General features: G+C 35.6%; 1 protein-coding gene across 1 annotated transcript in view; it reads right to left on the bottom strand.

The window, feature by feature from the left end:
• The window catches only part of DIAPH3 (diaphanous related formin 3), a 250366-nt gene that overhangs the window by 37666 nt on the left and 186703 nt on the right, over positions 1 to 25997 (bottom strand). The window contains exons 27-28 of the mRNA XM_050905747.1: positions 22540 to 22635; positions 22049 to 22108 (exon numbers count right to left, since the gene is read on the bottom strand). Coding sequence (XP_050761704.1) covers positions 22049 to 22108; positions 22540 to 22635 — 156 coding nt within the window. The remainder of the gene's footprint in view (positions 1 to 22048; positions 22109 to 22539; positions 22636 to 25997) is intronic.

Genomic DNA, 25997 nt, shown 5'->3' on the forward strand with positions numbered 1-25997 from the left:
ATGAAATTTTAAAACATTTGACCAACACCCATCCTACTAGAATGCTATTTTCAAAACTTCACTTGTTACTAATCTCCCCTTGCTCTTGTGTTTATGCTATCTGCTAACTCAACATTTCTTCTCCCACATTTACCCTCCCAAACATATACAACATATAGTATATATTAAAATTGTATATAATTATATTGTATATATTATATATGTGTGTATTTTATATACATACACACGTATACATGTACACATACACTTTCTTCTTGCCTTTGTTCTGTTAGACTAAACAAACCAGGCTGTTTCAATCACTTCATTTTAAATAGTCTCTATTTTTCTGTGTTATCCTAGCAGCCCTGCTCTACATTTATTCTAGTTGAATTAATTATTTTTGAACACTGGTGAATGGCATCTATATTTCACTTTTTTTAATTGCAAAAATACTTTCCTTGCTCCAGTCAGAGAATTGCTGACTTTTCTTACAGATACACTGCAGTGGAAATAAAAAATAAGTCTGATCTTTCCACCTGCTTACCTGTCTTAGTCCTTCCTAGCTCATGAAAGCCCAGTTTATAGAAAGTATATGATGCTTTCTCATCTCTCAAGTTCCCACATACATAAAGTAATTATTGAAACGTAGTTCTGTTTGGGAATAAAGTCTGTATCTAATTGGTATACTTCATACTTATAAATGAGGAAGAGGGGGAATGTATCCATGACTTCCATGCAATTATACCAAAATATGTTTTGAATATTTCTTAAGATAATTCTCTGCAGTGTGTTTTCTAATTCTATAATCCTTAGCCGTGTAGGGAACGGTGAAGAAGACAATCTGTCTTTGTTAATTAGCTCAGCTGGAACCTCAAACTTCAAAATTGTTCAGGAATCAAAAATTCACAGAGAAACAAGTAAGGTTTTCTGGATATTACGCTACAGAATAATCTGGGGTTACCTCAGAACTGAGTCCCAAAAGCCTTATCCAATAGTCCTATTAGGTCTCCAATAGCCACCTTTTTTTTTTTTTTTTTTTTTTAAACACAAACCCCAGTCTACTACAGAGGATCAAAGTGTCATAGCGATACTCTACAGTCACAGTAGGCATAACTGGGACAGATACTATATCAGGGAAAAAGTTTCATCAAAAGACTAAACTGAATGAAATCATGTAAGCTGCTGTTCAAGCCAAAGAAAAGAGAAAAAAAAGTTTCTTTACCCATGCAAATCCTTTTAGGTCTTAAAACATCTATTAAATTAATGCCATAATATATGATAAACCCATTTCCAAACTAACCTCAAAACTGTATGCTATCAATAAATTGCATCTCAGTCTGAAAATTCTGATTTATAAAATGTTTTGACAAACATACCCCTTTAAATCATACAACTTTGCCTCTGAGTCGTCATGTCACTTCCTTTTCATGTCAATTCTCTGCACTGCTGCATTGCCACAATCTGCGTGGCCACTAGAGCTCAAGTCAGACAGAGCTATCAAATCAATTATAGCAGCCTGCCACTGTCTTACACCGACAACAAATGATTGATAACAAAACCTGCCTACTTTCAGTTCTCATCTGACAGCAACAAAACAGTCCCTGCCTGCTTTTACTGGCATTTGTCATAAATCAATAGCAATTTCATCACTCAGAAAGGTGCTGTCAACTCTACTCAGTCCATCTGGTTTCACTTCACTGTTATAATTTTCAACGCATAAACTATTCAGGAAGGTTAATGTATAAAACTGGATTCTTTTAGAATTTCCTATACATTGGCACCAGAGCAACACTTACAAAATATAAAGCATCAATCATTTTTAAAGATGGGAGGAGGAACCAAGAGAATCATGCTCTGTAATCTTAACAATATATCTACACCTATCTTTGCTGGGAATTCTCTCTTTATTAGGTAATATTATCATCTGATCCAAAAAGAAATTGCTTTTTCTGACCCATTATTATGGCCTTACAGTAATTATACGTGCAAGTTAGAACAGTGAATCATTTAAATGAAACTCAGACTTTTCAAGCATGAGGTGATAGATAAGCTCTGTATTCTTCCTACCATGCTCAGCTGGGATGTCAATACTATAAAAGAAAGAAGTAGATCTTCAATATTCTACAAACATGAAAAAGAATAATTATAATATTTGAAAACATCATGAGTAGTTACAAATATAAATTTGTATTATATTACAGAATTCACTGATCTACTAAGGCGCACAATGAATTGTGTGGCAACAGAGACATTACACATCTTAACACATGGATCTGCTTCACATCAAAGTTTCCAGGGCTGATTTGAAAAGAATTGTATCACTAAATGAATTGCAGTCTTCACTTGCTTAAAGCAGTTGGTGAATGTTTCAACTTTATTGCAGTGTGTGAAGCTCTGAACCATGGTATTTATCAGGTTATAGTGTACGCTTAAGAAACAAAGTTCTTTCGCACTTGGTTTTCCAGCAAACCACTGTTCAGATGTTGCTGGGGGCAATGCTGTTTTAATGGTTTATATCTGCATTTTGGGACACAAGCCATGTTATATTTCCACTTGGAATAACAATCATACTTCTATAGTGGTACTTCATAGTAATGTTAGTATTTGGATTAGTAATGCTTGCATTGACTAAAATAAGTCCTTATTTAAATCACTTAGAAAGTTTATTTCTGATCCATAATATTAATATTAGGCAGTTAAATCAGCAGAAAATAGCTCCATTAACACCTAACTCTTCTATAAGAGAACACTACAATATGTACTCTTCTGAGGGAGAATATTGATTGATCAACAGATAATTCTGTTCTTCCTTCTGTAAAAAAACTAACACTATCACAGACATTCACAAGATTCCCTGTGCTAAACTTTAAAGGATTCACGAAAGAACACAGAAAAATGAGTCCAAGTAACTCAAACTGGTTCCTGGCAGTTTTGGGACATCCAACTTTACAAAAAAAGAATCAAAACAAAGTCATGCGCACAGGCTGACTGAAACTCCCTTTCTGATGTTCCTGAGTGCTGCCACTATTTTTTTTTTACCTTCTTTTTTTTTTTTTTTTTTTTTTTTTTTTACAAACACCCCCACCCCCTGAACTGAACGTCTTTTGGGATCTTCCACTTGTATTTATAGCAAGGCTAAGAGATTATAACCAGTTTCCACATGACTTGTCTCTCCGAGTTTCCTTCCCTGGGTACTTGGGGCACATGATATCGACTAACAGCCTTCTCGGATATTTTGTATTTAACAGGCAGACTAAGACATCAGAGAACCCATGGGTTTTAAAGGAACAAATGATGTACAAATGTAGAATGCCACAGCTGAATTAAACAAGAGGCTGCTCTCTTACATTATGGAAAGTCAGAAAACTTCATGTGCTACCCAAATGAACACTTATGCCTAAAGTGTTATCTTACCACTGCCAACCAATTACTTGAATCTGTAATGTGTAGCCAGTCCAAAAGAGTAGGGTTTTTTTTTCCTTATGTTTCACTGTGACAGATGTATCAAAACCTAAGAATTTGTTCCAGAAATGAGTGGGCTGATGAGGTAATGGAAGATGCTAGCATTACAATGTAAAACCCAAGAAAGAATGAATTCATTTTTTCATAAAATATATAGAACAGGAAGGACATTTTCGTTGGGGATGAAAGCCTAACCTAAATGCTACTTTATATCCTTCTGTTAGTGTAGGAAAATATGGTAGGGACATTAGAAACACATGCTGTGCTCTTCAATGCTTATCTTAACCATAACTAATGGCTAAGAAAGATAAAGAAAAAAATACAAATAAATAAAATATCCAGGAAATGACTGGTTAGTACTTGCACACCAGAGCTGAATTCATATTGATGATTATTTGAAAGAAAAATACAAGAGACATTTTTCTGAAACTGCAGAAGAATTTATCTTGCTTCTGCCTAAATTGATGCATCATCTTTTTAAAACGATTTCTCCCATGAAGGACCCAGAAAAGGGCAATGAGGGAGATGATCTGGAAAAAATATGAAGTGAAATTAGAACAGTAACTTTCCTCAGAAGTCACTATGTTCATTTGAATCCTGTAGCAAAACATGAACCTCCAAAAGAAAAGAAAGAAAAGAAAGGGAAAAAAAAGCATAAAGTAGTAGCATTGGTCCTATGATCTACAGAACTATGTCAAACACAGTATCTTTTATTCCCACGGAATTCAGGAAAGGTGCCTTGGGATTGCGTTTCTCCAAAGACAGATAAAAAAATTGTCATTTATTGTGGCATGTTTTCATGGGTTATAACAAAAAGAAGAGATGTATGAAAGTTGTGAAAAGAAAGGCTGCAGGCATGTTTTCTTTTGATTTTACTAGCACATCATCCACACAGAAAATCCTGTACCTCACAAAACAGGCCCACAGATCAATCTAAATCATCTTAGATTTTATGTCCCAACCTAAGGATTATCTAAATTGTAATAACTGAGGCCATAAACCTTGCAACTTCACCTAAAAAGTTAGTTGAAGATCCAATGCAGTGGCTGGATGTCTTGATTAACTCGGTCAAACTCATTTCTTACTGAGACTGAAGTTAGACTCTCAGCCCATGGGGACTGTTCCACTACTCATAGATATTCAGAGCATGCACTGATTGGGAAAGAGTAGCAAATCTGGTGAGTAGGTGACTTGTTCATTTCTAGTAAATTCACAAATATTCTCAAGCAAAGGAAGAAAGTGAATCTGGGTTTCTCATATCCTGGCTAAATGATGAAGTAATCTGGGTATTGAGCAAAGGCAGTAACATCCATCTCCTCCTTTCTCTGTTGCTTTTCTTCCTTTCTCTCAGAAAAGCCAATATTTCATGCCAAATGGAAAGAAATTTCAGTTTTCAATATAATGCAGAAAAATGTACTTTTTTGGTAAATTTTTTTTTTCCTCTTTCTCTTTGTCTTCCCACCAGAAAAAGAACAGTATGTATGCACAGCTCTGCTCCAGACATTTCTCTCATGTAATACATTCACAAACTCCTCACCGAGTAACCCATTCCATAACTCCCCCCTTTCCCCAAATACACCTATAGTGGCAGAAGTGCTTCTTCTTGATGGCAGTCAGCCTGCTGTTCAGTGACAGACTCGCTTAAGGAAGAGCTACCACGTTTATCTTCAGCCTAGGATTTCTCCTAAACGTTTCTGGGGTATCCCATTACAACTTTAACAACAATGCCTCCCCCGAAAAAAAAACACCCTAACCCAAACTGAAACAACAAAACTCTCATTGTACAGGCAGTTTCAATGATTTTCTTGGAGTTGATGGAAAGAATTGAGTGAGAGGATTGGATGTTATAAATATATATGTGTGCATAGACAGGAATGAAAAGCAGAAAGACAAACATTCTGCCTTTTAAGCCATTTCATGTGGTACAATGGTAATACAAATCTCAGTCGCCTGAAAATACAGTAACCAGTTTTAACCGTGAACCAATTTTCACCTTCAGAAACAAACACAAATGATGTCCTCCTTTGATGAAATTTTTAAGGTTGAATGTAATTGGCTATTTTAAGGATACTTTCTGGTATGTAAAGACACATGGCTTAAAAACTCCATTTAAAGGTGAATAAGTACAATGCACATTTGAAACGACAGATAATGCCCACTTGTGCAGGAAAAATTATGTGACCATGGTACTACCATCAAAGCTCATTGCTACATATTAACAAATAAGAGGGACAATTTCATTTTTATGCCATTTTCAGGGAAGGCAATTAGAGTGCCTGTGCTACTAGTACCCATGTGCGTTCCTACATAAATAAAAAAATAAATAAATTAATTGCATCATCACTAGTTTCCCTAGAGTAGTAGCAGTGTTAGCTGGTCTTCCAAATTTGCCTTTTAAGCCGTGCGTATCACTTCTTTTCGCTAACCGGCAGAAACAAACACCCACGACTAGAAAGTTTTGCTAAACGTGCAACAGCTTCTGAAACCCGGCAGCAGCCTTCGGCTGGGCCTCTCTTCAGCCGGGAATGAATGCATTTTGCCAGCCAAAGGTTTGGAAGCTCACTAACACCCGGCTGGCATCTGCTGCCCCGGGAGGGGCAGCGATCGGTACTCGCCCCGCGGCCGCCGTCGCCATGGCAACCCGGGTTGCCCGGACGACGCGGGAGCATCTCACAGCTGATGCTCCCCAACACGGTGCTGCGGCTCAGGCTAATACACTCGTTCACCCGCGCTTCACATCCCTCCCCCTTTATCTCCCACCTTAATTCATAAGAATCTGGTTTTCTTCATCCTTCCCCCCCCCCCCCCCCCCAGCCCACGGTACATGCACGTCAATTTTAATAACCCGGAACAGCTGAAATACCTTTCTTATCCTTCCCTTACACAGCCATAAAAACACCTGGAATACAGCCAGACAAGCAAACACAAGAAGTCTGTTCAAATGTGCTAATTTTTTTTTCACAGGTGGTTTACATTCCTTTCGCAACAACTGATGGGGAGAAGAAAAGATTTATTCCTAAATAATGGAGCTGCTATAGCAATGGAGTAAAGGCAGCTATAGGGGTGGGCAATAGTCTGCATGGTGAGCCAAGATAAGAGGAGACTGTAATTTAATTATCCCAAAGCACACGGAGTTGTTTATTTGAGCTGAATTTGAATTAACTGAAAATATTGTACCAGAAAATAAAACATGTAAATAAAGTGTTTCAGAAGCACTCTTCAAAACTTTTAACCCAAACAAAACAGAGAACTTCATGTTGCTTTTTCCTGTTGGGCCACACATTTAAGTCAGGAAGCTGCTGTGAATTTTTAAACCTTTTAAAACATCTTAGACTTACTACTTTTTTGATAATGCTTATGAATTTATCAAATGCAAACTCTACTCTGAATAATGGCTATAAATGGTCCTTCAGCTGACTCATGTTATTGCAGCTGGGCCAATGAACTGGCTAGTAATTAAATACTCCCCACAAGAAACCAGTACACTTCAAGTCTCCAAGAGTCAGTTTGGCTATGATGTCAGCTGCCACATTTTTTGACAGCTTCCTATATGCAGGGAACGAGTAAAAATGAAGATACTTTACTGATTTCTTTCTGCAAAATAAGTGCTTTCTTTTCTCTCTCTCTTTTTTAACACATAGAGAATGGCTATTACCAGAGTAGATTTAAAAAAGTGACTACCAAAAGATAAAACACAATCTTATTTCCAGCACCACTGTTTCTGTGAAATAATTTATTTCTCTATTTCCTTTCATATTCAAAAGTAGCAAAGGAATGGGCACAAACCAATCAATTTCTAAAAACAAGCAAAAAACTATAAACACTTTTTCTTTAAACTAATAGTCCCCTTGCCCCAAGTTCTACTTATAAGATAATTATTTCTATTGCATTAGGAATCAAACTCTTAGGTAAACTCTGATTTTGATATAGAAATATATAAAGAAATATGCAAATTTTTATCATAAGTGCCAGTCATGGCACTTGGATAATTTATATATTGTCTTGTTGCTGCTTTGGAAGACAGTCTTATTAACTTGCTTTAAGCTTTAATTTAGTTTGACAAATAATATTGGTTAGACCATTGTATTTCTGGTTTCCTTAAACTGCTGAAAATGTAATTTGTCAACATGGAAGAAATAAGTAATATTAATTGGAAACCCAACTTTGGAATAAAGACTATCCCAGAAAAATCACTGCTTCTGTTTGATTGTTGCACTGTGATCCAGTGAGTTTCAAGGTTCACTCAATTTTTGGTTAATAATTAATGGAATTTTATTTACAAAAATTTAAAATGAAAACTAGTACAGATATTTCCCATGAATACAAATTACAACAGAACATCTCTTGTGCATTGATCAGTAATGAGGCATTATATGCACTCCAATTATAAATCCCAGTGGAAAGTTTAACTGATAGAAGTGGTATTCTTAGGCTAACTTAATAAGCCTGGACTGATTTACTGAGTAAACTGAAAGATATTTCAACTTTCTTTGGGTGAATTTGTTCACTTCCACACACCACTTCTATACAAGTATAAGAACTAATATTAATCCAGCACTGCATTACTCAGCTCATATACCTCAAAGATAAGAAACTCCTCAAAAGCGACAGGTAAAACATCTGTTAAAGTATGTGTTACTTTCATTAAAAGCAGAAGGAAGGATTTCAACATGTACTGAAAACGGCATAGGTTCAAAGCTCAACTTTAATTTCTTTGATACACCAAACAAGAACATGTTAAAAGGACTTGAAATACCAATTATGATACTTTTAATATTACGTGGTGTGAGAACCACCAAACTCTTTTTGTCCCAAAGACATGCAACAGAAGTTCATGCTAGAAAAGCGCTGCGCTTCAATGGAACAAAACAATTCAAGGCAATATATTTTTTTAGTTTTTCTAGTTCTTGCCAGCATACCTCATGCAAGTGTACCAAGTATACCATTAGCTCCAAAATCTGAAAATCTTGTTTAGGGCAGCAATGCTGCAGTGTTTTCTGAATATAAAGCACCCTGAAGTGGACTTCTCCACACTAGCATGCTCATCATATTCCAAGAAAACTAGCAGATTATAAAATTTTACTGCACTCAATTTTGTTGTTGAAGGTGGACAATTTGATGTAAAGAGAATTCCACATCAATAACTAAAAAAAAAAAAAAAAATTAAGGCTGAAATATGCAACTGAAGCCAAGAGCGTAAGGCAGTGGAGTGTGTCCTTTACTAACATACACATTGGCAGCTTAAAAAGAGCTTACCGATTTCTCATATTTTCCCATTGTTCTCCCTAACTTGTTCAGTTTAGCTTCGACAAAACCAGACCTTGGAAGATTAATTTTAGTCAAACTTTATTTCCATATAGAATACAGTTAGTATTCTTGTTAAAAAGTGTTCTTGACCAAATAAGTTTTCTTATCACTTGCAGAAATGTATTACTTACTGCAAACATTTAAATAACTTTCACTATGTCAACGCAGGCTAAGGGAATGAAGATTTGCAAACTAAAAATAAGAAGTAACTCCTGGTTGTTTTTTTTTTAAAATGGGCTAAATTAAAAGCAGAGAAGTACTAAGTATAAGAGAAAATACTCTGCAACTACTCAATGTACTAGCATTGTATAAGCACAGATGAAGAAAACCTTGTTGGATTGTATGGTGCAACCAGAGCTAGCAGTTCTTAAAGTGCATCTTATAGTAATTTCTGAGCAAATCCAGATTCTGAGTGACACGCAGTTTTGGATGGGAGATCTGAGTGTACAATGTTTGAACCCTGCCCTGCCACCTTTCCCCCGGATCTTTAAAAGGACGTAAACAGTATGGCTATTTAATTTAAAAATATTTTATGAAGTTTGGACAGTACATTAAGTAATTGCTGACCTGCCTCTCATTTAGCTTAACTAGCTAAAACATAACTTTTTCATGTATCCCTTTGTACTTTCAGTTATTAGAAAAATAACAATCAAACGTATACTGTATTTTGTGTTACTATAGCTTTCCCAGAAAAGATTAGCTGGAGATCCCTTTGCAGCCTTTCTGGTTGCTTAGTTCCTTCAACATGCACAATTTCACCAAAGCTTTATGACTAATGTGAGTGTAGAAGATTTCTATAATAAGTAATATTCTCATTTAGGCCACAGTGCATTTTATAGTTTATTGGTACAGGTCAAAAATGCCCTTTTTATTAGGCTAAATCTGCAGTTACAGACTGAAGTAGGAGTAAAATGTTTTATATACTACAGTTAAGTGGTACTGTTGAATGTGCTAATGTACTATAGCACTGATAGATGAGTAAGAAAGATGGGCTTAGTATAAGGAAGCGACAAGATGTGGTTGGGAACAAGAAAAACTACCATTAGCTATCACTCGTACGGCTTCAGAAATAACTAGAAAGAAAGAAAAAAAGATCCATGAAGGAAGATCAGACTAAGAAATTAGGATATAGCTAGTAGTATCCTCAATTAAAGACACAGTCATTAACAGTTTATTTTTTAACTTTTAATAATGAAGACAAATCTTTTTTTAATTGACTGTCACTGGAACGTGGAAAAGGAATAAAATAATTCCACTTCATGCTTTGTTTTCCATCCCGTAGGAAGCAACTATTCCAAATAATACAATATCCAATCTTAGACCGTAAGATTCATATATTTTTGACCCCACTGAAACAAACCCAACATTTTATAATAGGAGATCTCACTACATAACAAGTTTTCAATAAAATGATCTCAGAGCAACTGCTGTTAGGTGGATAAACAGAGACTGGGTAAACTCAGCGGAGAGTAATTGGCTGTGTCCTGTTTTCAGTCAGCAGCTGGCAACAGAGAAAGAACAGACTTAAAGCACCGGGGTAAGCTTGGAGACTGATTAGTCAGGAAGCTATTGCTAAAGGCAGCAAGAGTAGGAGCTATCCCAAGAGCTCTCTCACAGCAGTTTTCTCTGCCCTGTGAGACACAACTGGAAATTCCTTAATGCACTCTGCCCTTCATTTATTTTTGCTACTGGACATTTGAGAGCATTTAAGAACGTTACTTTTTTGAGTAGTTGCCTGATGATGGATCACACAGAATTAAAACGATTTTATATTTCTTAGGGAAAGGGGAAGACTACCATCTACAGTACAATTATAAAACTAGGGATTACCTGATAGCAAAGTACTTTTTATTCTGTGCTGAATAGCCAGAACTGAGTTTGCTACTACTCACGCATCAATCCTGATTTACTTTTTATGCTGAAATTATGAACTTATCGTGCGCACCAGGAAGGCTACATAACTTAAAGCCACGGTACTGATTCGTTTACTTTTAATCCAACTAGTCTAATGAAACATTAGTACACTCAAAAATATTATCATTGCAGCTAGCATTATAATATAAATTACACAAACACACTCTATAGTAAAGGGAAAGACCTGAGTGTCAAAGTACTAGAATTTGGAAGCACGACAAAGTTAGCTATCCAAATTTAATGTAATTTTCATATATATGCATCGTAAGAGAATTACTTTATTCTTTTTTCCCCTCACAAGAACTTGTATCATTCATTGCCTAGGACAGAATGTACTAATGTAAAGAGCAGCTATTCAAGCTATTGTTTTATCTTCAGTATTGAATGCACTGTGCCATGTTTTATTAACTTTATTATAGAGAACTAAACCGTGGAGAAACCTCTTCAGGTCTCTCAGCATCAAGCACTTTAAATTAGAGGCCTGAACTCATTGACTATTAGCAATTTATGTAAGCTAACTCCTGTGTAAGATGGGTATGTCCCTCTCTCTAGCCAGTATAAGGAGCCTAAGCTCCCTAAATTGTGTATCTATATTTATGAGGTATTTTATCTCTTCAAGAGATTAAATACATACATTAATTTGGGGAGATCAGTTAAAAATGCTTAATACCTGATATCCCAGAGTAATTAACATTATAAAGCACTTTACGTGTTTAGTGCTTTGATCCTACTGTTTTCACTGCAGTTGTAGATGTTTGGTACATCTGCAAAGCAGACCCTGTAGATCTCAGCTTAAGAATCAAACAATGTAAACTGGGAAAAAACCCAAACAACCCAAAACCAAAGCCAACAACCCTGCCCCCCTGCCCCTGAACGGTTTAGGACCAGAGAAAAGGATAGGGCACTCTACCAGCTTCTAGCATTTCTTTTCATGTAGTTCTCATTTAATCTTACCTCATTTTTAACTACTGACCAAAATTTAACAGAGTCCTCCCCAAGCTCCCCCATTGGCCTAATTGCCTAATTCGGCATCGTGTTCATATGAGTTATCAGTAGGTTTGGAATCATTAGATTGACTCACCCAGTTCTTGAGCTAATGATGGTAGAGTGAAAGATCAGACATCATAAAGTTTACTTTCTCATGGAAAAGATGGATCAAAGAAAATATTTATATTTTAGAACTTAGGAAGAAAAAAATATATTAAGTCTCCCTTCTCTGGTAATGACAGCAATAAAATGCACCCACTGAAATAAGAATAGGTCCTCAGATAAATTTCTCAAGAGACAGTTCTTATGGGAAGAGAAAGCAAATTTGGCAAGGAATTGAAGTAAAGTATTTGGGGATGAATCTCTACTTTTGAAACTAAGGAAACATTAAAAAAAATGTAATTTTTTTACCAAATGTAATTATGACTACAGTAAAAACCAAACAAAACCCCAACCTTATACAAAGCTATAAAAGCAGTAGAAGCCTTTATGTATTAATAGAGTATATATTCTGACCCCTTCTCCAGAGGCTAGAGAAAACAATTGGTAGATCAATGTACCCCATCAGTCTCCACCTTGAAGACTTATTTCTCTGGCTAACACACCTGTAGTATCTCAAACTGCTGCCTCTCAGTTGACATACACAATTCTGATACTAATGTCTTCTGCTGTTAATAAATTCAATTACCAAACTAAAAGACCAGTAAAATTTAGGTGCCAAAGTCAACCTGGGTAATGAAAAATCTCACTCAGCTGCGTTTAAGCCTGGTTCATCCAGATTCCATTATTCCCTCAGGGAGAGGACTTAAAACATGTTTTCCATATGCCTGGAAAGTTCTGTTCTGTTCATTAGCCGCTCTGCTCACAGAGTTTCACTATAAATAACAAATGTTACCGAGTCTACTGATTCAAATTTTCATATTGAATGGGGAAGGCTGATGATGATTCCTGCCACAAAAATCCAGTGACTGAAGTAAAATGCATACCATGATCTGGAAGCTCTAACCACGAAAATACCAGCCTATCAACTTGTGTTGCATTAGGCAGGCTTTTGCCAACAAATAGTTTACCTGTGGTTCTATTAAGCTTTTTTATCCAAGATGTTTATACCAAAACAGTGCTGATTTCATTCCATTCCATGCAACAAATATCTAATATTAATACAATCTTCACCATTTCCCACTATTACAACTTATTTTTTGGTGAAGTAGAAATTAATCTCATATTTTAAATAAAATAAACTGTCAGTAAATCGAGCAAAACGGAAGGCATATCCTGTTTTCAGATTATTTAAAATGGTTTCCCTCTTTCTGTTTATGAAAAGCAATTATCAGAAAATGCTGTCTTTCTAGCCAGTATAGGTTCCCAAATGGCAGGGAAGAACCCAAGTGACAAAGTGATTCTAGATATAAAAATATATAACCTATTAAATTAGTTAATTCAGATTTTAGAAATCAAAAAGAAACCTATGAAAAGATTATTTATTATGGCAGTGCATCCTACTATTCCATGGTTCAAAGCTTCTTAAAATTCTTGGACATAGCTCCTGAAACTGCATAGCTTGATTAGGTGCTGTACACAGATACCCAAATTTGTTTTGAAACCCCAAAACTGGGTTGAGACCCAAATTTGTTCCTGGCCTAAAAGCTATTCTGCTTCAAGTAGACAAGTAGTCTGTCCAGAGCTAATTCAAGTATCTGTATGTGGACTGTACTGTAACGTACATCTCTGTTCAAATACAAAGAAACAGGCTTAAAGCCTAAGAAAACAGATAAAAAGAAAAAACTCTGGAATAATTATTTGCCCATGCTGAAAATCTGCTGAGATTTCATTCCATTTCCCTGTTTATGACACTAAGTATTCTTGATGTTATCTTTTCAATTTCTTATTTTATCATTTTTCTATGCCACAAGGAGAGAGAAAAATCAAGGACTGCAAGTTTGACTACAATGTAGAATAAATTCATTCTTAGTTTTCTAAACCTCATTTTTTCAATTTTTGAAAACCTAAGGCAAATATGGTTAAACTTGTAGGGTTAGATAACAGTTTTTCTTTGATTCCTCTATATGGAGTTAGATAAATATCATGAGACAATAAAGCATGAGAAAAAACTCTTTCCCCCAGTAAAATAAAAAAACTTCACCATTTTAAAAAACTCTTCTTTTTAAGATACCATGATGAAATATTGTAACAGAAAGATCATGCTACTAACAAGGAATTGTTATAGTCTTTCACAGAAAGAAAGAGTATGTATTAGCAATCCTGTTTTTCGCAAATCTTGAGGAAGTAAAATCTGCTAGGAAATTGCATGGACTTCAAGTAATTTTTCTGTTTGGTTAAAATGATCTTGCTTTAAAAAGTTTTTTTTTAAAAAACATTACCATGCCAAGAACAAGGGTCAAACTACTTTACAGAGTATGCTGAAAGTGAATAGATTCTTGATCAGCCCAATATCCTTCAAAATCCAAATAGTCTTTCCTGAAATTACTTAAACTATAGCTTCTCATCTTGGATTTGTAAGCTACATCAATATAAGAAAAGAGGAGTTACAGTCCAACTACCTCGCACTACTCCAGATTATTCAGTGTAAGTCTGGCTATTACCTTTCCTTCTGCCATTCAGGCAAAAGCTGCTTTTGCCCTCTATATTTCTTTCCTTTACTGCTCATGATCTCTAAGTTTGAGCCACCAAGAAAAAGTCTCTTGAGGCTTCTGATTATTTTGCTGGGTGATTGATATAGATTTTGCCTTAGGCATGTATGATGGAAATACGTGCGACATCTATTTTTGGAATGAAACAAAGATGATACTGCATTTATCAAGCAACTACTGACACAACCACCAGTTCTGGTTCAACTTAAATGCCAATTTCCCTTTAGAGTACTCCAAAACTTGAAAGTAATGCTTCCAAGTGTTCCTACCCTAACAAAGGGAAGAGGCTGCAGGATACCTTTGTTTTCCCTGCATCTATTTAATGTCCTTTATTTGTACCTTTGCAGAGCATTGGCTTATAATGAAAAAATCAGGCAGAAACATAACTCCAGTATTTCTTTTATACGGTACTTTTTTGCTCTGTTGCAACAACCACTTAGGAAAAAAAAAGAAACTAAATTCTCCCAAAGGAGGAAAAAAACCCCAGAACATTAAGGTAACACATTCACTTACACGGCAAAGAAAGATGAATTAAGAAGTGTGCTTAAAGAATTTCATGAGTAATGTTTTGTGCTTTCTCTACATCTTTTGAATTACTGACTAAACAATGTTGCAGACATCTGCATCAACTAACCAGACATCACTTGAGTCACAAAACAGACTCAGGTCAGGGCTGATACACTGTTTGTTTCCATCTGAGATTTTGTCCCCAGTGGAGTCTTTTAACCAGAGAAAACTCATTTTAATGTCTAGCTGATGAAATTTCCCTACCCAATATTTAACTTTTTTTTTTTAAAGAAAGATCACCCCTTTAAGAAGATATATAGATATATATACACATATATAACAATATAAAGAGCATTATGGCTATTGTTCAGTCAATAGATACATCATTTATTCTATTTGGATCAGAGTTTTTAAAGCCTTTGAAGAAAGAGGCAGGAGTTTAGATACTACTTGTTCTTAACATTCAGAAAACAGAAGTGAAAGAGTCTGGTAAATTTATACCTAAAATCTTGTTTAACAAATATGGAAGAGACTTGAAAAGTACTCTGAGAAGTGACAGAACCTCTTTGCTATACAGATCAACTCAGTAATTGTCTTTGAATGGGAAGTTCTGCGTGACTAAACAATGAAAAGACAAATATGGGTAAATTGTTGGTAATTTACGGCTCCCTTCACAGATTTAAGATTGTCCACTGATGCATATTCAGAAGACTGCTTTGAATATATAACTTGCCTGCCGTAGCTTTTGGAAATCTGGTTACCTAGCTAGACGATTATGAAGCTGACATTTACTGTATGTGCAATTACGGGATATACAGTGTCACTGCTTTCAAATGTCACCTCTTTGCCACAGTTCTTATCTTGCAGAAAATGTCCTTGCCTCCCTTGAAAGAAGCAGTCTCATTCAACTAGTACCAATGAACAGTGGCAAGATATTTACAAAAGCAATTAGCTCTTCTGAGTGCCTAATTTGACATCTTCAGAGGGTCTCACTTGAGGAATGAAGTTGTCAAACCTCTGGAGAATAAGCCCCGTTATAAGGTCAACCTTGTGTCAAGGTGGCACCTAAAATTTTTACTCTTAAAAAGCTTTGGTTCTCCTTCTTGTCTATATTATGTTCACATATAATTCTTTATGATAAGACACAGAATGGAGGATATGCATCTCACTTTACTCATGGGAGTTGATAAGGGAAATCTCACAAGACTTTTTAAGAGGAGTAATAAAATAGACACAGGCATTTTTTGTAGGATTACAATTCCTCCTCTCCTTTTCTAAATACGGGTAGTGCTAAGGCTGACAGTGTGTGTTTGGCTTATACTAAGGGCAAGTTAACAAAATTTATTTTTTTCTGTCTTTACCAATATTTTCACAGTACTAATATGCATTTATGACTGATTTGAAGTACTCTTGTCCATTCTTAACAGAGCTTGCATCCATTTTGCAGCATTTGGCATTTAAAAATAAATAAATAATTGAATAAATGTTTTATACCTCTCTTTATGTCAGTCTTTATTATAAAGGTTGATTTTATTAACTTTGTTGGAAAGGCTCTGGGGAAAAAAAAAAAAAAATCAGAATTTGTCATTTTTTGTCCAAAACTCTTCTCGCTGGCTGTCATCCCTTCTGACTTGAATACTTTCTCCACTCCCACATTAAATTATAAGAGAGGAAGATAGCTAGAAAAAGATCCTAAAAACTTTGCATCAAAATTAATCTTATTCCTAGATATTTTGGAATGTAAATTCTTCAGGGCCATCTCTGTGAGAAACTGTATGTGCATGTAACTATGGCAATGCAGTAATAGTTCTAAACAAACAAATAAAAATGAGTAAATTCACTTTCCTGGTCTGGATATTTTTTTTCCACATATGTAAAATTGACTCTTACAGTCACAGTTTCTTTGAACTCTGCTGTCTGCTCTAGGAAAAAACTCTGTATAATAAACAGTGCAGATGGTTTCAGGGGAATAATTTCTGTGAGAATAAGCAACAATTTTACTTGACCTATGTAGTCAATATTGAAGTGAAGCTTTGGTCTTAAAATGGGAACAACCGAGAACTACGTTTTGGTTTTTTTTAATAGAAATCCTATTAGACGTTTTCATTTCATAACAGTATCTACAGATATTCCAAGTCTTCTACCAAGGAAACTTGTCTATTGAGTAAAACTTCACAAAACCTTACAAAAATTTTCTCCACCAGAGGTACAAACACTGATGTTTTTAGATCACATACAGAAAAAAGAATAGGCTAACATGCATAGTGCCTTCAAAACAGTATCTACCATGAAGAACTGGTAGTGCTCAAGAATGCATCTTTACTACTAACACGTACTGGATAAAAAGTTATCTTCACAGGTTTCATTTTTTCTCCAGTGTTAGGTACTTCCTAATGTTCACTACATACAGTTGTGGAAAAGACACCAACATACACAAACTTAAGAAAAAAACAAGGAAAAATTAGGTTGAAATGTAAATCATAGTTTGCTGTCATATACAGCAATGATGAAATAAAATAGTGACCTCTAAGTGGTTGCTCTGTCGGTTTCAAGAATTAAGATGAGCCTGAGCTCATTGTCAGCTATGATTGTCAAAAATAAGGTAGCAGAGACACTAATATGAACCTCAGATGACAGTTCTATTACAAGTAAGAGATGAAAAAAAACAACGAACATGAAAAAAAGGGTTTTCTTCTGCTTAATTGGGACCAGAATGACATTGCTTGACAAGGATTTTATTTAACAGAGGTGTTTAAAATGCTTCAGACTAAATGTGACATGAAAATTATTCTATTGTTTATAGATCTACTGAACAAACAGCTATAGTAATTGCGACTACCTCTTACCATGGAAGTTTGATTTGAATATAGAAACAAGACCTTATTGTTACCTTTGGAAGTATAGTCCACAACCCAATTACTGATTGCAACAGAAAGATTTCTTTCAACCTTTGCAGTCAGAAAAAACAACCTGTATTTTTTTACTTCCATTTTATTACAGCTTTTCTTTACTCACAGCATTTTGAATATAATCTACTTGTAAAGAAAAACATTTTCTGCTGCATTTGAGGTATATATACATGCAAAGCTGCACCTCGAATTTGTATTCATGCATTTCAGATAACATTACCTTGGCTAATGTTACTGCAAGTAAATGCGTAGCCATAGCAGCAGAGAACCTGATGCAGAGAACTGACCAAAAACTTAGTGAATAATGCAGCTTTCTGTGCTGCAGCGGGCTCTGTGCTGCCTTGGATATGCTGCTATGTGTATTTGAACTTAACTAGCTTGAAATAAATGTGCAAGCTGCAAATATGCCTTGACTGTTGTTGTAAATAATTGATAAACTCGGATCAGCCATAGCTATTAGCTGCTTGAAATGATCTTCTAATGTGCAAAATCCTGATCATTGAAAATTAAGTGCTTTCTTCTGCTCCCTAAATAAAATAAAAAAGCTCCCCTGTTAGATGCTATTGAACCAAAACCTTACCGAAGTACAACACTAAAGCTATACTAATATTCTACTTGTGTCATACAGTGCTCTGAATGGGAATTACAGCAAAAGCATATACGACAATATTTACTGCAGTTTATCGCTCTCTGCAGTTAAAGCAAACTGTAACATTAACAGGTAGTTTTGAACATATATGTAATTCAGTTGTTAATTTAAAAATACAAAGCACCATGAATGGAAACAAAGGAAATAAATATACCAATCATATCTACGTCAACAAAAATCTAGTGAAAATGATTTGTATTCTTAAGGTGTTAGAACATTTTCAAGTTCTAGCGATTCCAAATGTATATTATTTCTATTAGTTATGCAGCAGGGCTTTTCCTCAGCAAGAAATTATCTGACTTGATGGGCCTTGTCACAAGGAGAAAAAATACAACTGGTAATTCTGATCACAGAAATAGAGTAGATTTAAACTTGACAAAAACCACATACCATGTTAGAAGGAGGCAATCTGTTCAATAAAAGAAGAGTGCAGTAGGACTGAAAATAAAATAACACACCCAAGAGGCTACCCTGGGATGTAGCACGAGAAGCAGTACTCCTTTTTAATCAGAAATATCAGCTGAATACTACCAGAGCTTTCTGGGGAGCTCAACAGATCATGAAGAGAAAAATGGCCAACCAATGGCTAGCATTCCACTAAATTTACTTTTCCTCCTTTTTTTTCTTAAGCAGACCATTTAGTTAAAGGAAATAACTTCAGCTCTCAGTTCTAGAGCTAAGTAGCATTGGCTTGCTCCTCTATTACTTTGTTTTATAGGGCTTGGCTCAGCCTCACGAGCAAGTGACAGTTTGGTACCTTGAGCAGTATCGTACTGAGGATGACAATGGCAATGGTTAGAGATATTTCCTTCCTCCTTCCATTTATATTACAGCTATGGAGAAAGTGTGCATTCTGCCTGTATTTCTCTCCCTTGCCATCCCCTGTGAGACATGGAGCCACTACTCTCTAGTTCCCATCTATGCTTGTATTCCACTTTTTTAGAGAAATATCTTTAATCATAAAGACTAAAACAGTTTTTATTAATTTGCTTGGTTTTGTTTTGTTTTGAAACAGAAGAGACTAGCTAGAACTTGATGGCGTCTGCCCAACAGAGGTTGCTACACTCTGAATGATTCAGAGGACAGACATTTCAAGTCATGGCTTGTAATTCTTTTTGACTGCATGATGAGTCCAAGAAGTTCATCCTAGGTATGAATCTGCAGTGTATATTAATAAAGTATATCTACTATAAGTGAATCTGTTAGTCTCAGCAGAATAAGCAGTAGCCAAACCAGTTACCAGTTAACCCAAACAGCCAAAACCAGTACAAAAGCAAATAAGGAAAGTGCTTGAATTGCTGCTTGAGGACTGTTATTGGTCTCTCCATATTTTAAGCTTAGAGTAAGCCAGTGGCTTTTTTGCCACGATACAAAATTTAGCATCCATTTGAAATTTTAGGTTGGGAAAAACAGCAAATCAATGAAAGACCAAGCCAATACTTCCATCTAATGACATATCCCAGTTTTTCTGAAGTGGGCTGAAATCACAGACTTCTTGCTTATACAGTGTATATGTAATAAACCATTATATACAGTATTCATCATTTATTATATACATATACATAGAAAGAATAGGTTATTGCATATGTATCTATATTAAAGTGCAAGAAAAAATGATACAGAGGATAATACTGAAAAAACCCTGACATTATACATTGTTGAACTCAGAAACAGAAAATTAAAGAAACTTTATCATTATAATTCTTGCTTTGACTGGCCACTTTGTTAACTTCAGTGAGGTTATTATTATCTAAAAATAAACTTCAAAACTCAGGGTCTAGTATTCATTCTAGATAGTATGCAACCTACATAATTTCTGATTTCCCAATAACAAAATAAATTATTAAAAGCAAATTCTCAACTTACCTACACAGACTTTGAATAGCAAAAACAAAAAAAGTTCACCTCAAAGCTGAACTCGGAGCAACCAATGACCATATATTTCTATCAAAACACCAAAAAGGCTTTGATAAGTGAACTCACCGTAATCGACACCAAGTTTAGTGCTCTGTTTGGCTCAAGATAGGAAGATGTAACATGTAGATATTGTGACAAGTGTCAACAAATCAAAAACATACTAATGAATTCCTTAAAAGCAAGCTCAGAGTTGTATTATCCTGTACCTGAGCTAACAAGACAAGTGAAAGAAAAGCTGAATTCATTTTAAAATGTCTTAGAATCAGATTGTCTCAAAATGCTCTATGGAAAAACTGACTTCGGTAAAAACAACAAAGAAAAAAAAAAAATCAAAGAGTTTACTTTTACTCTTCTCTCCAAATCAAATGTCTGAACTTCAAACTTCAGTACCAAATTATACCCATCTGATGTACAAATCAGTCCTCGGGTTAGACTAAGATTTTGCAGAATTAAAATCTTGGGGGTTTTTTTGTTTATTTTTGGTGTTTTGCTTTTACCCTGAAACATAAAACATGGCCCGAATGTTTGTCCAAATGCAGTTAGTTTGAAAACTGGAAACTACACTGTCTGTCCACAGACAGATAGATGGATAGGTGGAATGGGTTGAAAACATTCAACGTAATTGTTCTTACAAGCAGAAACACTTACAGGATAAATTCAGATGTGCTCTGTAGTCATTATTCAAATATCAATGTTATGTGCTAGACAAGCACCTGTCAAATATACTTGATTCTTCTCTGAGCCAATTCCTGTAAGTGAATTAATTATCTTTAAACTGTCCTTCCAGCTCTATTTTCTTTAATTTTGTGTTTAATAATGCCAAATTCTGTACGTTCTTTTTTTTGCTATAGACAGTTAAGAAATTAAAACTTAAACATAAGGTATAATTAACATTGTCAATTTGATGGCATCTGCTTTATAAACTCTGCAGTGCATTTAAATATCAAAAAACTGAGAAAAGAGATTTTTTTTCTTTAAGTTTCAATGAAAATTTTTCTTTAACGGATGTACTACATATATAAACTTTTTGCTGAAACCACTAGTTATGAGCCACTGAAAACAGTCACTCCTCAAGCTTAATTAAAACACAGCTAATATAATAATATTCTGTAGATTGTCTAACAAACAAACCTAACAAGAACCCACGCCCTCATTGTAACTTTTCACATATGAGCAAGTCCTACTGATTACAGTGAGACAGTTCAGGAGTTTATGACTAAACATATGCATGACTCATGCTCAGATATTTTGAGATGAAGTAACTGATTAATTTACCATTACTTTGCTGATACAACACCACTTTTGAATTATACTGGTAAATGATAGCTTAAACCATTCCAGCTATAGTATCAAGAAAACCAAGAACAAGAAAAACAATGAATGCAAAAAGTTCTCTGATTCAGTATCATAAACACTTAGTAACATTTAAAATGTTCTGCAATCTCTGCTTTCTATTACAGTTCCACAATCCATTTAAAAATCCTTGCATAATTGTTCTTAAGGATTATAAAAGTGCTACATTTGAAAACAACCAAATTTTAAATAAATAAAAAACCCATAAAAGATAGAAGAGCTTTGCAAAGTAATCAATAAGTATAGTTTCAAGATGTAATATTCAGGTCATTCTTAAAAAGCAGGTTCCAATATGGTTTCAGTATTCCACTAATGTAGAAAACTGAAAAAATCACAGCAGTCTTTTGAAAGCACAGATCAACTTCATAAGCTAAGCTAAGAAGAGCATGCAATTCATGAATATGGTTCATTACCATGGTTACAAGCTTTCAGCACAGGCCTCTGTGTGGTTGGACTGAGATTTTGTGGTATGTCTGCAAAAGCAAGGAAACAATGGAAATAAAACACATCTTTGAAAGTTACTCGAGTATTGTAACAACATTACTAAGCAGAATTATTGAGAAGTTAGGTATTTCTAGTAGTAAAGTGACAGTTATATACTGCTGAAATAAATTGATTCACTTACGGGGCACGATGACTTTTACTTCCCCCATTCAACTATAAATCCTAAAAAGTTAAAGTACACGTGGCTGTATCGAAGAGTCTTGTCATAATAATCACGCTATGCTGAGTTTAGTAAATTAATCTCCAAAGTGCTACTGACATCAGCAAAACAGCCTCAACATCCCTGAAAGTTGTCACTGCAAGAAAGAATTAAACCTGATAGCGTTTAAGTTCTAGAGCGCTAGACCCATAACACTTTTAACTTTCTCTGGAAAATAAAAATGTAAAATAGAATATTCACCTTTAGACCTTGGTGTCCTTTTCCTTCGGTCTCGAAAAGCTGCACCTGATTGCAAGGCCTCCAACAGGCTATCCATCACTCCGGTCTCCTCACCTTCTGTAAAGGAGAGAGAAGGAACCCTCTAGGTTACCATAGCAATATCAAAGCATAAATAATAATAACAATAAACAACAGCAATAAAAGATATTAATGATATTATTAAAACTATTTATTTCAAACTTAGACCAGGGTTTTAACATTCAGAAATTGCTCTCTTGCAATTAATCACAACAGATTTGGTCTTCTATACGTTGAACTAGGCCAAATTTTATTCCATTCATTTCACATTCCTTTCTCTGTACTGAGAGTCAAGCATAGTTTTAAGTGAAATGTCATTTCTCTCATATTTTCATTTCAGTACCCTTTTGCAACTGCAAATAATCAGTCTCATGTCAGCTTTCAAGAGCTGTCCCTTAAACGATTTGCTGTATTAGGCAAGAGATCATTTCAGTTATTGTTATAAAAAGTTGAAATTGTTTCTCAGCAGGAAGCTGAGTGAACAATATTGGACTGGATAGGATACAGAGTGATATCCATAGCTAGCTTTAATCAAAAGCCATTTTCCCTTTGTATTTAATAACCTCTGGTCAATATTAAATAATTGATGTAGTTCAGGAAAATTCTATTCACAGTGTTACACAGGTATGTATAATATCCCCCAAAAGAATTATGAATGTTACTGTGAGACTATAATTAAATGCAAGCATTAAATGCTCTACTTTTATTTCCTCAAATAAACACATCAGAAAATGTTAGATTTTTGAACGTTGTTAACCCCTTTTGTCTATGCCTGAGAGGACAAACAACACAACTCCAGGGATTTACTATATGACAAAAAATCACCACAGAGGAATAAAGAATGACATGATAGAAACCTCATTATGCTTCACTGGGCAAAACTCCCTAGGTCAACACACACCTTGGATACAGTCAGACACATCACATGATTCTGCAGTTATTGCTAACAGTGAATATTCAAATCAGGATCTAAACTAGCTGATGGGTGTAACGAGATGCCACACCACTAATCTAAGGAATTCTGAAAGTGTTAGACTAGAAGTCAGCAAGCAAGGCAACCTTCTAGACCTGAATATGGGGGAAAATTATTATGGGAAATGTTGCTTTCCAACACTATTTCTATTTGTTTCCCTCCTTTAAATAAATTCCATCTTTCAATAAGCTTTAAAGATTTCTAGCATCTTTCTAAGGTAAGTGGTTTCACGGGCACCAAAAATAATTCAGGCAAAAAAAGCTCCAAGTTGCAGAGAGGAAGGTCTGGCAAAGTACTGTCAAATCAGCATGGGCCAAATAATGAATATGACATTCTAGAAACAACATTTTTACTTTCATTATTCTACCGCTAAGTCAAGAGTTGAATTTAATTTAGCTTCTGAGAACCCTAAGACTGCATATCATTTAAAAGCAGAAGAGGAAAGCATAACAAAAGAGGCACAAGATTTTGGGAACTGAGATGCAAATCATTAAACAAGCAAACAAACCAAACCAAAACAAAACATTTATTGTCTCAAAATTTGAGCTTTCCTGTCCACAAATTAAATAAAAATGACCTTCAAATATAACTTAAAGTCACATAGTGGTAATTGCCTCATAAAATACTACGACTTTATATATTCAAAAATTCTATAGAAATACACATATAAACATATGTAAAGCTCACAACAGATGTCCCCTAACATTGACTCAAATTTAAATTAGATTTTCATAAGCATTTTTGTCATTTTCTCTATTACACCAGCAACTACTTTATTATTTACAGAAAGACCAAAATCATTTATTTTAAAAACTAGTTTTGTGCAACTGTATTACAAATTGCATTTAGTTAGCACTTCTGTTCCTTTTGCTTGCATTTTTACCCATTCTTTAATTTCTACTAATTCAACATGTATATTTGTGTTTAGAAAGTGATTTTGTTTTAATTTTTGGAATTTCCGAAAAATATCCTTTAAGGAGAACCCTCTTCCTTCCATGTAGTATTTGATTTGCTGCTCTCGAGATGCTGGTCCTTAGCTTAAAAACAACAAAACTGAAATCTGAGAACACCCTTAGAATCATAGAGTCATTTAGGTTGGAAAAGACCCTTGAGATCATCGAGTCCAATCGTAAACCTAACACTGCCAAGTCCACCACTAAACCATGTCCCTAAGCACCACATCTACATGTCTTTTAAATACCTCCAGGGATGGTGACTCAACCACTTCCCTGGGCAGCCTGTTCCAATGCTTGACAACCCTTTCAGTGAAGAAATGTCTCCTAAGATCCAATCTAAACCTCCCCTGGTGCACCCTGAGGTCATTTCCTCTTGTCCTATCGCTTGTTACCTGGGAGAAGAGACTGACACCCACCTCGTCCTTTCAGGTAGTTGTAGAGAGCGATAAGATCTCCCCTCAGCCTCCTTTTCTCCAGGCTAAACAACTCCAGGTCCCTCAGCCGCTCCTCATAAGACTTATGCTCTAGACCCTTCACCAGCTTTGTTGCTCTTCTTTGGACATGCTCCAGCACCTCCATGTCTTTCTTGGAGTGAGGGGCCCAAAACTCAACACAGTATTGCGGCCTCACCAGTGCCAAGTACAGGGGGATGATCACTTCCCTAGTCCTGCTGGCCACATGATTTCTGATACAAGCCAGGATGCTATTGGCCTTCTTGGCCACCTGGGCACACTGCTGGCTCATATTCAGCCAGCGTGGGACACCCCCATGTCCTTTTCCACTGGGCAGCTTTCCAGCCACTCTTCCCCAAGCCTGTAGTGTTGCATGGGGTTGTTGTGACCCAAGTGCAGGACCCGGCACTTAGCCTTGTTGAGTCTCATACAGTTGGCCTTGGCCCATCGATCCAGCCTGTCCAGATCCCTCTGTAGAGCCTTCCTACCCTCAAGCAGATCAACACTCCCACCCAACTTGGTGTCGTCTGCAAACTTACTGAGGGTGCACTCGATCCCCTTGTCCAGCTCATTGATAAAGATATTAAACAGAACTGGCCCCAATACTGAGCCCTGGGGAACACCGCTTGTGACCAGCCGCCAACTGGATTTAACTCCATTCACCACTGCTCTTTAGGCCCGGCCATCCAGCCAGTTTTTTACCCAGGGAATGGCAACATTTAGTTCTTCTCTTTTCTCTATATTCTCAGACTACTTAACTTAACAACCTTACACAAAAGTACTATACACAAAAAGAAAGAAAGGAAAATTAGCAAGTATTTTACAATTTTGCGTAACATTTAAGTACATTTATTTTCTGTACAATACATGGCAGATATAGAATAAACATGAAGATTGAAATACAGATTTTTTTTTTCCTCTTGATTTGCATTTGTTATAACATGCTTTATTACGCTGAAGTTTGCTCTCTTATGACTAATGGACTATCACAGCTATTAATATGGCTTGGAATGTACGTTA

Source organism: Gymnogyps californianus, chromosome 1 (assembly GCF_018139145.2).
Source record: "Gymnogyps californianus isolate 813 chromosome 1, ASM1813914v2, whole genome shotgun sequence".
NCBI lineage: Eukaryota > Metazoa > Chordata > Aves > Accipitriformes > Cathartidae > Gymnogyps > Gymnogyps californianus.